The 18,285-nt window shown below is 35.7% G+C and overlaps 1 protein-coding gene across 1 annotated transcript in view; it reads left to right on the plus strand.

Annotated features, from left to right (window-relative positions):
- CTPS2 (CTP synthase 2) overlaps positions 1 to 18,285 on the plus strand; it is a 60,152-nt gene that overhangs the window by 1,398 nt on the left and 40,469 nt on the right. The window contains exons 2-13 of the mRNA XM_005516663.3: positions 136 to 341; positions 2,596 to 2,766; positions 3,042 to 3,142; positions 4,889 to 5,005; positions 5,688 to 5,771; positions 8,346 to 8,426; positions 9,781 to 9,932; positions 10,180 to 10,312; positions 12,307 to 12,395; positions 13,301 to 13,395; positions 14,202 to 14,264; positions 14,871 to 14,914. Coding sequence (XP_005516720.1) covers positions 176 to 341; positions 2,596 to 2,766; positions 3,042 to 3,142; positions 4,889 to 5,005; positions 5,688 to 5,771; positions 8,346 to 8,426; positions 9,781 to 9,932; positions 10,180 to 10,312; positions 12,307 to 12,395; positions 13,301 to 13,395; positions 14,202 to 14,264; positions 14,871 to 14,914 — 1,296 coding nt within the window. The 5' untranslated portion in view covers positions 136 to 175. The remainder of the gene's footprint in view (positions 1 to 135; positions 342 to 2,595; positions 2,767 to 3,041; positions 3,143 to 4,888; positions 5,006 to 5,687; positions 5,772 to 8,345; positions 8,427 to 9,780; positions 9,933 to 10,179; positions 10,313 to 12,306; positions 12,396 to 13,300; positions 13,396 to 14,201; positions 14,265 to 14,870; positions 14,915 to 18,285) is intronic.

The following is an 18,285-nucleotide window of genomic DNA, read 5'->3' on the forward strand; positions in this document are numbered from 1 at the left end:
TCCCAGATTCCAAAGTGGTCATTTTTATTGTGTGTTGCTGAATGTCATTTAAGTATAGATTCTTTGCAGATTGAGTCTCTGATCTTCCCAGACATGAATTTAACGTTCACCAGATGTACATCTCTCTTGGTTTAGATTTCCAGCTCAAGGTCTGTGCACGTGTGCTGATTTTCCAATGAAGTACATCCTAGTGACTGGTGGTGTCATCTCAGGCATTGGCAAAGGGATCATTGCAAGCAGCATTGGCACCATTCTGAAATCATGTGGTCTACGTGTCACTGCAATCAAAATTGATCCTTACATAAACATAGATGCTGGAACCTTTTCACCGTACGAACATGGTATGAAGATCAGTGCTGTTCCCTTTCCCATAAACATTTGTATTTACAATTATGTGTTCTGGTTTTATTTTTTATTATTTAAGAAACAGCAGTGAGTGCTTACAAGTGGTTTTATCATTACTTTGAAAGTCTGTTGCTTACTCTGTGTTCTCAAGGACACTGTGTGCTCTAAGTTAAGAAACAGAATCAAGTTTTTTTGAAGATACTGTTATGAGCAGATGCTTCCTTTCTCTAAAATACCACTTCACTGGGAAAATCCTAGCCTGGGTCAGTTAGTGCTCTCTTCAGTTCAACTTGATTAAAAACCCCTTTTAAATAGTGCTATAAAAGTTACTTGAAACTTAAGCCCTTAACAGTTACTTGAGAATGCTGTTCTGGGTATTAGTGCCTTCTAATATAAGTACCTTCATGAGAGTTAGCTTAAATTCTCATTTTAGTAAAAAAATTCTGGTCAAAAACATTAGTGAAGCTTAGAGAACCTGCTAATGCTATGATTTTAAAGTAGATGCATAATTTGATTGATTGGTTCTCTAAGCCACATTGGTTGTATTGACTGTTGCTGATGAGTTAGAAGACATTTTATTCATAATGTTTAATGTTCCTTCTACTGTGTGGCTTGTTACTTGTACATTTATTAAAAACTGGTTTTCCAAGTGCCTTCAGCCAGTAGACATTTCTAATTATTTTTATGTTTTTGGATTTTATTTGCTTACTTTTAATTCACACCAAGATTTTTGGAACTGAAGATAAATATGTGTATCTTCTTAACTGAAAAAACACTACTTTGCTTTTTAAGTAGAGGAAGAGCAGAGCACATCAGACTTCTCTTAAAATGAGTTTTTTTTTGCAGTAAAAAAATTTACTGCACTTTAATGAGCACATGTGCTGCTTCTTAAGCAGTTGGGTGGGTCATACAACTGCTGTGATTGCTTGAGATTGTGAGGATATTTTCCTTCTCTGGACCAGGTACAGGGGAGGTGAAATATTATGGCATGGAATTCTTTTTTTTCACTGAAAATTTTCTTACTGCTTGTGAAGAAACACTGGCTTGCTACATAGTACATGGAAGTTACATGAGCCAGAATGGCAAGCCTCCTTCATTAACATTTGGACAGAAATATGATTGATATGATTAATTCAGTGTTTTCCAGTAAACATTAGAGGCTTTTTAATAATACTTTTTGAATTCTTTTCTTTCAAGGCCTGCTTAAGAGAAATGTTGATTCCATTCGACTTCTTGGCAGAAATGATGATTTAGAGGATGATTGATGTATAAATATATGATGATTTAATACATTGTCTACATATAGAGGAATTATTAAGTGCCCACAGAATCAGGAATAATTCTTCCACTCTGTTTTACACATTGGAGTGATTTGTTAGGCAGTTCATGGAAGTGGAGTGCTGTACTTTGGTAGGATATATATACATTTCTGTAGTCCACTTCTTATTTTTTTCTGCATTAGTCACATAACTTGTTTTGCCATTGATTTATTGGGTCATGGCAGAATATTTACAGTTTTTCTGAAGAGCTTTCCAGCCTTACCTCAAGATCTAGAAAATTGAGTTCTGTCAGAAGTTGACTAGATTCAGAATTTAGAGACTCTTTAGAGGCCTAAGAAAAGTGTGAACCTGAAGGGTATTTTAAATGAATTTTTTAGGGTCAGAAGTAACCCTTGCTGTGGACATGGTGAACCAAATATACTGGATGAAACAACTGACTCGGAAACAATCATCATGTTTGAAGAAGCATTTTTGTTCATTATAACTTTACTCCTGATCCAAGCCTCAGTCATTAAAATAGATCCAAACAACAAGAATTTATAGTGAAACGCTTTGAGCATGTATAATAATTCATGCTTATAAAAGCATAGTTTTTCTCTCCTCCAATAAATGAATATTTAATTTGTTGCTGATTTATGATTCCTAGAGATTGTTTTCTTCCAATGAAGGATTATTCTGCTGTTGAAATGCTGGTTAAATATTTATGTTGCTTAAATATTTTGGCAATATAACTTATATTTTATTTGCAAAATTGTATGCGTCTGAGGGATGGACATTAGATGTAAAACTAATGACTTGGGTATTAAGTCATACAGAATGGCAATGCAGATTGAGTTCCCGTATGGACTTTATTGATATGTTGTTATATATACTTTAAATTATTTTTATTCTTTTTTAAGACATCTATGGTATTCCTGCTGTGTGTTTGATAATTCTGATTATTTTATTGTTTTTCTGTCTGTTTTTGCAGGTGAAGTTTTTGTATTGAATGATGGTGGAGAAGTTGACTTAGATTTGGGAAATTATGAGAGATTTTTGGACATCAATCTCTATAAAGATAACAATATCACCACTGGAAAGATATATCAGCATGTCATTAATAAAGAAAGACATGGTGATTATCTGGGAAAAACTGTTCAAGGTAATATTATTGATTTTGTGGGATACTAGTCCATTCAGTCTTCTCAAAAGAAGGGATCAGCTCGAATAGGCTGCTTCTTGCTCCACCACCTTACTCCTTTCTCCCTTCCAAAAGATATGGGCATATTCCTGTCTTCTGGGCTCAAGGAAAGGAGAACTAGAGAAAGAACCTAGTACTTTCTTGGCTTTCTGTTCACTTTACCCCTTTTGCATGCAAAAATTAGTAATATGGGCCTAAAGTAAGTTGTGCTTGCCGCCTTTGATTTTGTTTTACAGTTGTTCCACACATTACTGATGCAGTTCAGGAATGGGTAATGAATCAGGCAAAAGTTCCAGTGGATGATGACAAAAAGGAGCCACAAATCTGTGTAATTGAGGTATGTATGGAACCTTTTAGGTTGTATATCTACAGTGAGCATAATGAGCTCGTTTGCTTTCTCTTTCCTGCTTCCTGTAAAAAGGTCAGGCTGAAGTTTTATGGAGAGTAGAAATTCAAAGACACATTCTATATTCTTTGCTTTGTTCTGAAAGGGATAGGCATGGTCTTATCTCTACAGCTGTTGTTTACTTGAGTAAATCCACTCTAGAATACGTCTGAAATTGAGCTTCTTCAGAATTTATTAACTTAGAGAATTAAAGCAGTTACTGTAATGTGAACTGTCTATTCCAAGATCCATATGCTTGACTGAAGCTTTATATTGTTAATAGTTGGAGAAAACTTGTGTAATACTTGAAATCTTCTATGGTCAGTAAGGAGGACCTTTAACATTGTAGCTTTCCATAGAACTTCAAATGTTCATCTTGTTGCTTGTGGTCATGCTTAAAGGAATATATTTAAACAATGTGTAAGTTAGTTTTCCAATTTCTGATGCTGTCTTTAAGATCTTTGGAGGCAACTTTGTTAATTACTTCACCCACTAATGTTCTGCACAATGGAAAGGTGAGTTTTACCCATGCTTAGTAGGGCATTGAGACAACTGGATGAGAGCCAGTAAGTGCTAGTAGTATTATTACAGCAGAAAATAATGAAAAAAGATTATATTTGAGAATATGAAAGACGATGTCACAGATTTAATGCCAAAAGTGACCACTGCAATCAATAGTACTATAAGCTATGTGACCCAACAGCAGAACTACTCAGTGTTTCTTCAGAACAATTTGCCTTGATTGAAATACACTTACCAGTATATCTATACATCTTTTTATGATATTCACAGTGGGAGTCAAATATTTAAGTTAAAAAAAATATGAAAAAGTAAATACAAAAGTTGTACAAAAACATTAATAAGTGATGATCATATCACTCCATAAACTACAGGTTTGGTTTGGTTTTGTTTGTTTTTTTATTGCACACTTGTACCTGCAGCCTGATAAATTTTTTTTTCTTCAGTACTCTAAAAATAATGGTAACATTTTTTTCATTGTAAAATTCTGAAGGAGTTAGACTAAATGAGTGTGATGTACAAATGTAGTTGTCAGTTTTTCTGGTACTGGAATACCAAAAATATGTAAGTCTGGCCAAAACCACTTGGTGGCACAAGAAGATCATTCTGAAATACAAATATTTCATCAGAATTGTGTGCAAAGCTGCTTTATTCAGTGCTTAGTCTGCTATAGCTCACTGTGTCTTTGAAAGGCGTCTGATTTCTGCCTTTATAAATAAATTTCAGCATAAACTTAGTCTTGCCTTTTGGCTTGTTAATAAAGAATTATTGATGTTGGAAAGCTATGGTAATACTGAGAAATGTCTGTCTCTAGTTAATCACAAATTAAGTTTTTCTATGCAAAAATCTTCACATCAGCTTAACTATTGATTACTGGTTCACCCCTTTGAAGGCAGTGTGAAGCATGTATTATTCAGCAGCACTACACATCTTCCCGTGGGAAGCTTATGTATTCGGTGGAAAGTGAACATAACAAAACTGGAAAATTGTTTAATGTTTTCCACAAGATGCAAACTGTGCAGAGTAGATGAAAGCACTTTGTAGAGTATCTTTGCAAATTTCAATTGTCAGGGGTTTTTTTTTGAGATAAAAGTTTCAGAAAACATCTTGAAATACATGAGACTTGTTTTTCTTTTGTTTTTGCTTTCTGCCACTCTGACATATCCATTTTCTTTTCAGCTGGGTGGAACAATTGGAGATATTGAAGGAATGCCATTTGTTGAAGCATTTAGACAGTTTCAGTTCAAAGCAAAAAGAGAGAACTTCTGTAATATCCATGTTAGCCTAGTACCACAGGTAAGTTATTAGAATTAATAAAATAAATTTTACTCTATATTGGCTCTATAGTTTACTTGTCTCATTAACCCTTTCATGCTGGAGTCAAGTCAAGACCACTATAACTCCTTGTACAGGACTAGAAGTATTTTTTATTTGGACTCTAAATTTTGCTTCACTACTCACTGGGGATATTTTGGTTAGCAAAGGTTTGTAATGATGATAGATTTTGCCTTCTACAGACAAAAAGATAATTGCCAACTATAGCTGTGGATTAGAGAATTGAACAGCAATTGAGAGGATTAATTCTGTGTATTTGCGAACAGAATTATTTACTACATGTGAATATTCCAAGAACAGTCACTGAAGGTTTTGTGCTGTGTTGGACATTCTCCATTTTTTAGCCTTATCCAACTTTTGGACTATTCTTCCTCTGCCTCAGAAAATTATATGGAATTTTTTTCTCTGGAAAAAAAAACAACGAAAGAAGCTTAACCTGAGTTGGAACCCTTTGGTTTCTTCACAGTATTTCATATACAAGTAATAACAGTTGTGCCATTTCTGTTTCTGGCATATTATGGCTCTTTTTTGGATATATTTCCTGCAAATAATATTACATGCAATGAATTTTCTTTTTTAATCTGTAAGTGCTTTGTTAGTAGATGTGAGGTGGTATTTGAGCTTTCAAAATGTGCCTTTCCAGCCTAATGCTACTGGTGAACAGAAGACAAAACCAACACAGAACAGTGTTCGAGCACTGAGGGGTCTAGGCTTGTCTCCAGATTTGGTGAGTCAATAAGTACGGATTTTTATTTATACGTCATCTAGAAATGTCCTTACATAACCTGTGTTCAAAGAATAAGCTGTAGTCTCTCAGGAGAGATGAGAATATTAGGAGAAATGCTAAATATGTACTGCGTAGCTCCATTAAAACCACAGGAAATCAAATTACTCAAAATCACCCTAAGCTAACTTAATTCAACTAACTTCTTGCAATATCTTGGGACTGTAGCTATGTTCTTCTAAAGGCAAGCTTTTGCAAAAATAATACTTCACTGGTAAAAATAGTTGAAATCTCAATTCACTTTGTAGGAAGACTTAGAATGTTTCTATCTTGTAACATTCAGAAATTTTTAATGCATTATTAAGAAGAAGCAATGTGTATTTCCTCAAAAAAGAAAAATTATTCTTAAGAAGATAGTCACACAGCTAAATTTTGTGTTGTGCTTCTTTCTATTCTTTTTTGAGCTCTTTCATTTTACATTTATGAATGTTTTTAACTAAAAACCAATGGATTTGGAAATAGGATATGTGAAAGATGTGTTTGGTGTCAAATGGTTGTGACATGGAATCATAACCAGCTTGTGGAAGGAAAGATTTTTATTAATGTAATGCTGTACTGTCCTCCAAGTTTCACGGCCTAATGTCCAAAATCACTCTTGAAGTGCTAACTGCATAGGGGAAGTTGCCTGTGCTTTTTGGAGGCCTTTAGGACAATTGCCAGGGCCTGACTTCTCCCTCCACTTCAAAAAATAATTTTCTTTAAAAAGCCTGTTCAGTGAGTTTGTGTAATAAAAGGACAACAGACAAACATAGTCACTGTCTTGCATCTTGGGTTCTTGCCTGGAGCTGTTCTGGGACTGCCAGGAGCACAATATAATTTTTGTTTTTTGACTGCTTCTGTTGATGCCTGAAGGAGGGACAGATCTCACTCGGGGTGCAGCCTCTTGATGCTCTTATAAAGTTCCTTGAGTGCTGTTTCAGGCCAGTATTTAAATGGTTGCTGTCTTGGCCAGGCAGCACATGGGGCAGCTCCTTCAGGAGCAGCCAGGAAAGCTTCCTGCATGAGCTGTACTGCCAGGCTGCCTGAGCTGCCCGAGCCGGTTCATCCTGTTCTGAATCCCTGCTGCCTCCCTGCCTGCTCCCGGGCATCCCTGGGGTGGCTGCTCAGCTCTGTGTGCCTGAGCCTCTTTGTTCTCCCCTCTGTTCAGGGTGTTCTCAGTGCCAGATGAGCAGGCTGTGGATGTAGAGATCCTGTACTCTGATGCAGCACTTCGAGTGTGCACTTGTCAGGGCTGCTCTGTTGGATTCAATTGCTCCTCATCTCCTGTGTGTTATGTTCCTTTGTGGTGTATCTCTGTCATTTTTATTGTGGTTTTGTTATTTTCATGCTGATTCTGATTGTTTTGATTTCTGTGTCTGCATAAACTTTAAATTTGTCTTTAATTAAAAACAGATGATAGATTTCAAAGTAGGTTTACTCACATGCTCGTAGTATCAAGGTTTATGAATTACACCTTCAGCTTCAAATTGTACCACATTTCACATATGAATTATGCTCAAGTGAATAGAATGTACAAATCGTTTCCTAATTACATTTTGATTTAAAAGCACACTAATTTTCCCTTGCCCTTTTTTCTGTTTCTAGAATTACTTCTAAGGGTAGGTCAAGTTAATTAGACTCCATCGGTATCAGTGCAGCTAAGCTACATTAGCAAGGTGATCAGAGGGCAGCTACAAGTTTCTGAGCAAAAGGGGCTTGATAAATTATGTAGTTGCATTTGCTAGAAAGATGGGGAAAGTAATGAACCTCGCAACAGGATCATCCTACTTTTTTTTATACTTTCAGGTTTCAAAATAACTTAAGGGAGTACACAGTAATCAGTAGGCACTTTACTAGAGCAGTTCTGCATTTTGATCTAGTTGCCTGGAGTTACATAATGCAAAAAAAAAAAAAACCCTTCCAACAAACATGAAAACATATAACTATTTTTTTTTCATTGGTTAAAAATTGTCAATATTTTATAAAATTACTGGGGTTTAAATGTATCAGCAAAATATTAGGACCAGTAAAAACTCCATATAATTCAAAATTAGTTTTCTCTTCTTTGGCCTCCTTTTTGTCATGATGTGTAAATTAAAAAGGTGCTAAAGTACTGAAATACTCATGCATGTAAGCTAAGAATTATTGCTCTCAATTTAAATCTGATCTTCCTGATAAGATTACAATATTCCTTTTGATTCATTATATTCATACTTACAGAGCTGCCAGACTTGAGGCAAAGATTGTTCCAATAGTAGTTATAAGAAAGAAGAATTTGAGGAAGCAATATTACAGAGAATGCCAATGAAAGATGAATGAAAATTGATCAGTATGGGCAGGTGACTGATTTTCTTCTGCCTTGCTTGTGATACTTGTGAGCTATGATATATTGTAGAACTCCAGAAGATGGGAAAGAGTAAAAAAAGGCACATTTGTTTGTGCTCTGCTTCCAAAGGAGATTAATTTCTCTCTGAGGTACTGAGGATCTTCTATTGGTTTGCCTAGTAAATATTTAAGTTTTTCCTTTTGTTATGACAGATTGTCTGCAGAAGTGCAAAACCTATAGAGATGGCTGTGAAGGAGAAGATTTCCATGTTTTGTCATGTGGAGCCTGAGCAGGTCTGTACTTCAATATTATGTGTGGGAAAGTGTACAAATATTTCTTTGCATTTCTCTTTTTCAACTTCTGACTGCTTCATTCATATGTAATTGTTTTTATAATTTTTATCTTGCTCTTTTGGATGCTATAGCATTTTCAAAATATCAGGAGTATATATATTAAGTTTTATGTCAAACAGTCATTAATAATTTAAATGCATGTTGCATAATAGCTAATAAAAATAGATTTTGAGTGCATGGTTAGTTGTTATACATAGCATGAAACTGTACAGTTTTCACAACTATGGCTGGTTTACTTCATTATTTATTATTATGTATTTATTACCCATAAATTGTCTCAGGTGATTGTAACAATGGATGCAAAGTGTGGTTAAAGCTAGGTGATTTGCTTATGTCCACAGATGGTCACAGCCACATAAGCACTCTTACTGTGATAATATATAATAAGCTATTTATGCCCTTAAGCATCCATCTACTGCATAGTTATATATTCTTCTATAATTCACATCTGTTTTTTTCCTTAATAATTTACAATTAATTGCTATTTGAATATTAATTTTGATTGATTGACTGCTGTAATATTTTTGCAAGTGAGAACATTTTACTCATCAATGTAGTGGGTAATGCTGAAGGTAGAACAGATGCAAGTGATCATGTGGCATTTCAGATTGGATGGGCACATAGAGAGGCATGGGGCAGCACACAGATGTCCAAAGTTTGTGATGAACAGAAGTAGCTCAAGGGTAGCAAAGAGAGTATCCTTTACTGTTATGTCTTCAGGGAAGAGAACACTTGTGCTCAAGATTCTAAGTTCTGTGATCTCAGGTAAACCACACATAATCAGCTTAATTGCTGGCAGATTGGGTGCAGTTTATAAGAAATGTGTTCTTAACAAAAAGGTCCTTAAATGGACTGTTACATATCCTAGTTCGCTAGCAAAATACTTTTAGGAGACTTTATCACAACCAAATTTGGTCTGTTTTGTTAGGTTTAATTTGTTTTCTTGCTTTCATGGTTAATACTCTTCAGGTTTGTGAGAGGGGAGGAAGGAAGTGCTAGCAAGCACAAGTGCTTGTGGGGCCAGATGTTTGCATTAAAACTGATGCATTGATAGGCTTGACAAGCCTGTATGATGGTGTGAAGTAAAACATATTTTTACTTTTTGAGTAACTTCTGTCTTGTAGATTTAATGGAACCTTAAATATTAAATAGCTGTGCTCTCCTGCTCATTCAAAAGGAAGGTATTTAAAAACCAGAATGTGTGTAGAATAAAAAATGCATGTAGTATCCAAAAGTAGAACAAATGTTTTCTATGAAAAATTTAATTTTTTTATGTTCTGCCTTTTTTTGTTAGGTGATATTTATTCATGACGTCTCTTCTACTTATCGAGTACCGATCCTATTGGAGGAGCAAGGCATCATTAAGTATTTTAAACAGAGGCTAAATTTACCTATTGATGACCAGCCAAGTGATCTTCTAATGAAGTGGAAGAAAATGGCTTGCAGGTATTCTACGTCCCTGCTGCTTTCTCTGGAAGTGCTGTAATTCAGGTTAGGTTTTAGCTGCTATGAAGTCACCAAACTGGACTGACTGGGTGTAGTGCTTATCAACACCTGGGAATGGTCTGGGTTTAAAACCATTGGCAGTTTGGAAATTTTGGAAGATATTTTGTGGAGTTAAGAAAAAGCAAACGTTGAAATGATTTTATTTTGTGAAATTTGGTGTAGTGACTGAAGAACTTGTTTTTATCAGATACGAAAGGTTGCTGAAGGTGTGTTCCATAGCTCTCGTCGGCAAGTACACAAAGCTAAGTGACTGCTATGCATCTGTTTTCAAAGCTCTGGAACACTCTGCACTGGCAATTAATTACAAACTGGATTTAATGGTGAGGATATTTCTGGCTTTTGCTTTCAGGAATACTTTGATTCTACTACTGTATCATTCTGTGGTAACCTACTAGTTCCCATCATGTGAGGCAGTTTTAAGTCATGTGAAAATTAGAAAATGAATCATGCAGATAAATACTGACTGGCCAAGCATCCAGTTTTTCAAAAGAAATGTTTACAGATTTAAATATTTTACTTGAAACTAAACTTACCTTAAAGGAACACTGAAGTTGCCCAGACTGGATCTGGTGAAAAAGCAGACTTTATCTGCAAATTTATATTTACTATCGTAGTTTCAATTTCACTTGTTTTCATGACGCATAGTTTTATGGTGACCTTGGCAGTCCTGGGTTAACAGTTGGATTCAAGGATCTTCCAACCTAATTATTCTATTACTAGAAAAGAGCAAATGTACCAGTCTTAAAAAAAAGAAAAAAAAGAAAAGGTGAAAGTTAGGATTTTTGGAAATGGCAGGTGGTTAGACTTCTTTTGTTCCCTGAGAAGATTATTAGCTAATACTCTAAAAAGTTGTTTCTGTGTGCATGAAGAAACAAGAAAGTGGGAACAGCCAGAATTGATCCCTGGAGATTTTTAGATCCTTAAGCAGCCTGCTCTAATTTGACTTGCTTTGAGCAGGGAGTGAGGCTTGAGACTTCTCCTATGTGATAGTGTCACTGTTGTGTTTTGTACTGATAGCTGTGGAGTGGGAATTTTTTTCTTTATGAAAAATAGCTTTGCTTTTAGAAAAAAAAGGTGAAAGGTGCCCTGTCTGCAAATGCACAGCAAGTTTCACGTGCAGCTGGTCTTAATTTTGGTGAGGCTTCTGCATTAACAAGCATGAAAGCTGATGGCTGCTGAGCTCCAGTGCAGTGTTGAAATGTTAACAGACACAGCTCCCACTGTACTTCACTGTCCAAACCTCCTTTTAGTGTTTATGCCCAGAGGCTTTCAGTACAATCCCATACTCTGAAGAAACTGCTTAACCTGAATGATGAAATGTTGGTGCTTCTTAAATTGATAAATGTTCGTTCTCTATATGTTTGGCAAGGAGAATACAATTAACTCCAACTGTCATTAATTTCTCTTTCCAACCTTGCAGTATCATAGTGTCTTTTTAGTTGATTGTGTAATATTCTTCTAGTATAGAATAGCAACATTCAAAAGTAGTTATTTTTCTGTTGTATTTTTGATGCCTTCTGGAATGTGGAAAAAGTAGAAAATATTTGCTAGAAAGCAGTCTTGTCTGGGAAACTTTCAGCAATCTCTTTGTCAGTTGCCTTTCTCTGCACACAGGTGAGTTCTGCCATTTCAGATGATCTCATTTTTATGGAGAATGGACTCTACATCAGAATGTTATTAATTATGTTAATATGAGAAAAAGACTGACAAAACCCAGAATCAAACTCTGATCTTTTGTGTCCCCGGTGCAGTACATTTTCCCCTCACTTCACTCTAGCGGTGCATCAGGATCTGTGCTTTTTAATGACACTGGAGATTCTAATGCAGTATTTCTAGTAGGGCATAGATAACGAGTTTTTCTCCCTTTCTACCCAAGAATCCCCAGGAACACCTTTCTCAAAGACAATGCAGTTTTGGACCAGCTGTGGCACGCAAAAGCCAGGAAAGTAAACATCCTGGCCACATCCTAATGGGAAGGCAGGATAAGGTCAGCACCAGTCCTTGTTTAGCCCTGGTTGCCATAGGAAAGTAACCTGGTTCAGAGTTACAAAGCATTCTAGTTACTCTGCTTACCTGGAGGCTGCAGGCAGACACAGCTCCTGAGCTATGTGCAAAGAAAAGGGCACAGATTGCTGCAGTTAGAGCAAACACCCCACCTTAAAAGCAAATACTGGGTCTTCAGTGAAGTTGTTACATGTTTATTGGCAAATTCACTTGAAACTCCTAATAATTTCTCTTAACACTTGATTATATACTGTTTGCTGTTCTTTCTGTAGAAGAAGAGACCATTTCATTGCATATTTTTCTCTATTAGTACATAGATTCAACAGAACTTGAGCGTTCTACAGAAGCAGAGAACTCAGTGAAATATCACCAGGCATGGCACAAACTGTGCAAAGCAGAGTAAGTGACATTGGGCATTCTGCATCCCAAATGCAGACCATGATACTTATTTCATGTGATGAAAAATGTTTCAATAAATCAAATAATTTCTCAATGCATCCAGAATTCTGTTACTTAAGTGAAAGGATAAATTGCATGGGTGGTGAAAAGCTTTAGCAAATTGTAATATCAACATATATCCTCAAGGTCTGCTGAATCTCTTTAGACAAATTGCAGGTTTTTGGCTGTTGGTTTAGGGTTTTGATTTTTTTTTGTTGTTGTTGTTTTGCTTTTCTGAATATCTGGACTTTTTATATAGTGCAGATCAGTTGTCACATATTTTTTGTTGTCAATATGCAGCATAGTGAAGAATGCTTGTAAATGTACACTGCAAATGTCTCTATTAAGAATCATTGCTAGGATTTAAATTTGTATTTTTAAAGGGATGTTGTTTCTTGTCTAGATGCATTTAGTTTTTTCGGTGTTAGAAGATCTAAGTTTTGGGTGTTAGGATTTTAAGTAGTGAATATATAGCTAGTTTATTTGAGCTATATTTAAATAAGCAGTGGGATTTTCACTGTGATGAAACTTCATGGAAGTGTGATATTGGTCAGATGAGGATTGGGGTGGGTAGATGAAACATGTCCAATTTTGGAGTTAATTTCTTTGTATTCTGAATGGTCATAGAAAACATACTTGTAATGAATTGTCCTTGCTTATATATAATCTTGCTTATAATCTTTTTTTATATAGATACAAATGTAAGTTTTTTATATATATAAAAGTTACATATATATATATATATACACATATATATATGTTATATATATATAAGAGTTATAATCTCAAGTGTCTTCAAGTTGTGTGGATTCCTCTGCTGACTTGATTCTATATGTTAATTCTTTTATATATGGCTGTCATTACAGTGGCATTCTGGTCCCAGGAGGTTTTGGAATTAGGGGAACAGAAGGCAAGCTCCAAGCTATCTCCTGGGCAAGAACAAAGAAAAAGCCTTTCCTTGGTAAGATCATTAGAGTGAGAAATTACTGTGTTTAGGAATGTATAGCAAGCTAATTGATTTGATTAGAAAAATACAAAACCCAAACTCCCACATTAGGGAAGGATGCTGTCTTAGGGAAGTATATGTGATGTTGTGACTATCTGCCATGTAAAGAATCCCCAGGAGCATAGTCCTGTACCACATCTGCTGTATGAGGAAGGAAAAAAAGACAATCCCTTCTGAAAAGGTTTAATTTGCATGTACAAAAATGGAGAGTCTTTGCTTCTCATTGTAATTATATCAATATCATTCTCTTTATTAAACAAAGTGCAGAAAACATAGGTGTCTTTGGACCACTTTTGCTCTATTAAATGTTTTGTTTTTATTTACTGGTATATGTTATTACGATAAAGTCCAAAGACGTCGTAAGTGCTGTTTGTGTGCCTCTGAGGCTTTACTTCCTACTCCACATTTCTTACTTTTTTTAAAGTGTCTGAGTAGCTGCCAAAGGAGTTTGCATCTGGATATATCCAAGCTTTCAGCTTCTGTTTGTCTTTGCAGTAATTTTTGGTAAAATACATGAGAGGAATAAAGTATCTTTGAAAGGGTTTAAAGCACATAATTACGTCACATGTATTTATTGTGTGCCAAATTTGAAGTGTGAGTTTTACATTGAGCAGCTGCTTTTGGTTTAGCTTTTTCTAAGTCTGTATATATGTAACAAATACCAAGATTTCAAAGCAGTCAGGTTTAAGACAGAACAGCAAGTACTTAATTAGTCCTACCCTTTGTCCTGGAAATTCTGGAGTTTCTGTTTTCTCATTTAGGAGTTTGCCTGGGAATGCAGTTAGCAGTTGTGGAATTCGCAAGAAACTGTTTGAATTGGGAAGGTGAGCTCAGGATGCTGGTATGAATATCATTTGTTTAGAGGAATTTTTATTCTCTATATGAAATGTATGTCTATTATTAGAACTGTTTACAGATCTTATGATTGTTAGATACTTAACTCTTGCAGCAAGATCATTTTCAGCTAGGTACCCTTTGCTACCTCTTTGTATAAGGGAGTAAAAACTCTTTGTTATGCAGATGGTTTGAAACCTGCTTTTGGATCTAAGAGTGTAGAAGAAAGTGTGCTTAGAGTTCACCTCTAGTCTTTCTGAAGTGTGCTGGTGGTGAGAAGTGGTTTTCTCACTTGCCTTCATTAGCCAGAGTGGCCAGACAAGAGCCATTGCAGTAGTAGTATGAAGACATTTAACTTATCAATGAATTTCTAATACTAAGAGCTGAAAGGAAAGTGTTTTGGGAAGCAGGAAAGGAAACTTATGTGTCTGAGGTCATATACTTCCTGTGATTGCTTCAAAAGTGGTGCAGGATGCATTTCAGCATGTGAGATTGTAACATAAATGTAGACAAGCCCTGAAATGCCACAGAGCTGTTATGAGCTTGTAGTGCATGTAGAGCAAATGTACTGTGTTTACTTTGAACTTCTGTTCCAGATGCAAATTCTACAGAATTTGACCCAGACACAAAAAACCCAGTTGTAAGTACTGTTTTTTCCTTGCATGTGTTCGTGAACATTCATCTTTGTTAGAAAGTGAGCTCCTCCTGTGTTAGTTTTTACGTGGTAGGACATGAGGTGGTATCTTCTGTTCTTACTCAGTATTGTTTAGAAAGGTATTTTCTTTTGATAGTCTCTTGCCATTGGCTCTTTGCTTCTGTGAATTGCCTTAGCTTTATTTTTGTGATTTTTCTAATAGTTTCCTTGTGTGTAAACTCATGCTGGGAGTTGGCTCTACTAGAGAATAAAATATGAAAGGGAACTGAAAGGTGTAGCATAAGCTATTACCAAAATAAAAATTTATGTGACAAGATCAGGATTAAATGGAAATGGGTTGAAAAATTCTTATATTTCTTATTTATACAAATATATATATATATAGATAGATATATATGTATATATTTAGTATAAATAACCACTACACCTGTCCTCCCCATGCATCTTATGGTCGTCCTTTTGACAAAAATGTCAATGCCCCAGATATGGCAGGGCTCTCTGCATCATATGCTGATGATAGGATTTTAGAGTGGATTTCATCACATTATTAATGTAGTAAACTTAAGAGTGATCAGGGAAAGAGGGTTTTTAAGAAAATGAAAACGAACAGAAATAAATATGAGAAATAAAGTAGTATTTTGGTGTGACATGCAAACATTTGCTCTAGTGGTGAATTAGGTGGGTTGCTCACAGTGGCCTACTGTTTCTTTCAAAAGAATTTTGTTGGATTTGCAAGTAAAACATACTTTTTTCACGTCTGCTTAGTCTGAAATGGGTTTTTAGAGCATTTGCTCAGTTTGTCGAAGTTGCTTGTTTGCATAGGAAAGAAAATCTAGCCGGAAATTTTGAAGGTAAATTGAAGACCTTCAGAGTTTCAGGGTGAGACTAGCTGCTAGAACTTGGTGGTGTTTGGAGAAGTCCTCAGGTGAGTGAAGATAAACTTTGCTTTTGGCATCAAATTTGTGGCCTTGCTATAGTTAGAGGTCTCTTCTTTCTCCTTGACTATGTGCAAATATGTACTCTTTCACTGCAGGAGTCAATTTCATAATAGTAATATGTTGTAAAATGTGGAAGATGTTGAAAGCTTACTGTAAAATTTTAGGTTGTAGGAAGGTAGAGCACAGAAGACTGATTCTGGGGCATCCTTATTTCTAGAGCTTTTTGAGTGCCAGTTTTATTTAATGGTATTTAACTGGGTGATTTGTGGTTTACATTCAAGGGCAAATCAGGTAGATATGTTAAAGAGAAAATTATGTGGACATAAAATTAAGAAAATAATGGAGTGAATGTATGTGTCATAGAAGATTAATACATTGTTTACAATGGAAGTGTTATCATTGCAGTATGTATAATGGCTAGTCTGTTTTTCTGAGCTGCATTAAGGTTCTGAAATTGGTTATTGACAGTCATATTTCAGCATCTTAATCTGATCTTTGACACCTCAGTTCTGGCCAAGAAACAGATGTAAATCATTCCAAGTGGGAGATTTGCACTACCAATAATTACAGCTGCTAAATAATCTGCTTTAGCAGAGTCCATTTTGTGCTGAAAGCTGTTTAGATATTCTATATAATCAATAAAAACAATTGGAAGAGCAGCAGATTACTGAAGCTTTTGAACTATCAAACTGATGTAGTAACTGTGCCTAACTTAGGACTGAAGCAGTGTATTTTTATTTTGGTTTCCCCTCCTTTGAAAACTGAAGAGGGAAAAGAAAGATACTTGTGAGGCAATAGTTACGTTTCCTTTTATTTTTTAAAAAAGAGACAAAACTTGACATGTAGTTTGGCAGGGGAACTGAGTGGCATCATAAAATATGCAGTTACTTACATTGCTTCTTAATTTGCTGAGCATTCAGGTACTCAAAACTGTACTACTGAAGTTGATAGCTTCATGTAAAATACTTAGAAAATATTTTGGTCTCTTTTGTTTTTCTTTTTATTGTCTGCATCTATGAAAATTTGAATATTTTTCAAATTTCTTTGCTGGAAATAAAAACTACAATTGTCAAGTACTTATGTAACTCAGTATTACAGAGAATCACAGAATCATTTAGGTTGGAAAAGACCTCCAAAATCATCAAGTCCAATCTTAAACCAAATACCACCTTGTCAACTGCACCATGGCCCTAAGTATCACATGCATTTGTGTCTTGAACATCTCTAGAGATGATGACCTCACCACATCCCTGGGGAGCCCATTCCAATGCTTAACAACCCTTTCAGAGAAGAAATTAGTCCTGATTTCCAACCTCAACCTCCCATGGCACAGCTTGAGGCCATTTCCTCTCATCCTGTCACTGGCTGCCTGGGAGAACAGCTCGATCCCTATCTGGCTGTAGCCTCTTGTCACGCAGTTGTAGGGCTTGATAGGGTCACCCCTGAGCCTCCTTTTTTCCGGGCTAAACCCCAGCTTCCTCAGCAGTTCCTTGTCACACTTGTGCTCCAGACCTTCATCAGCTCTGTTGTTTGCTGGACATACTCCAACACCTCAGTGCCCTTTTCCTCAGGACAGCTTTCCAGCCACTCTTCCCCAGGCCTGGAGCATTTCCCTTAGTTCAGTAGGAAAGATGAAGGAGATACATGAGCTGTGAGCACAGCCCAAGTTCTTGGTCTCATCTTGGTTGATCATTTGCAGGTAATGTTCCCATTATATGTTTTTAAGCTTTCTGCTTTATTTCCTAGTCTTTTTGAAAAATAATGATGGGTAAATTTTTACCTCCTTTGCAGGAAGGATGGCTGTTCAAAAAAGCAACGCATTTGTTTGAGTGTAGAGCTTGCTATGAATTTTCTTATGCAAGTGGTAATTTCAAAAATAACTCCTTTAAAAGGAAACTATATGGTCTGAATGACTAATGAACTGGATTCACTGGATGGATGAAGAGTTATTTGTTTTTTTCCATTTCCCTCATATTTCTCTACTATTAAACTTAGATTTATTTTTTTTTTTATGATCCTTTTAGTTATGTTATTAGTCAGTTTTATTGCAGCTGCATCTAATACTGTTCTGGAAGAAATAAATAACTTTCTGTAAAAAATTTTCCTTTTTTTTTTATTTTTGATTAAACAAAGCTAATTTTAATTGTGATCATTGTTTTTCATGAACAATTACACCTTGTATAGGATCATGAACCTGAATTTACTGCACTGGGTAAAATAACTGCATTTTCTACATACTCAAGAAATTGTGCAGAAGTATATTTTGCCAGTAGGTGACACTCTTAAAACATGTTAGTTTCCTGGTCCCCATGTTTCCTGTTCAGATGTCAGTAACCTGATTAAATTCCAAAATTTCTAAGGTTGTCTAAGAGATGAAAAGGAATGTATGTCTCACACATGCAAAAGCATGCCCTAAAA

Source organism: Pseudopodoces humilis, chromosome 2 (genome assembly GCF_049639895.1).
Source record: "Pseudopodoces humilis isolate 2021_Gansu_Grassland_sample_001 chromosome 2, ASM4963989v1, whole genome shotgun sequence".
NCBI lineage: Eukaryota > Metazoa > Chordata > Aves > Passeriformes > Paridae > Pseudopodoces > Pseudopodoces humilis.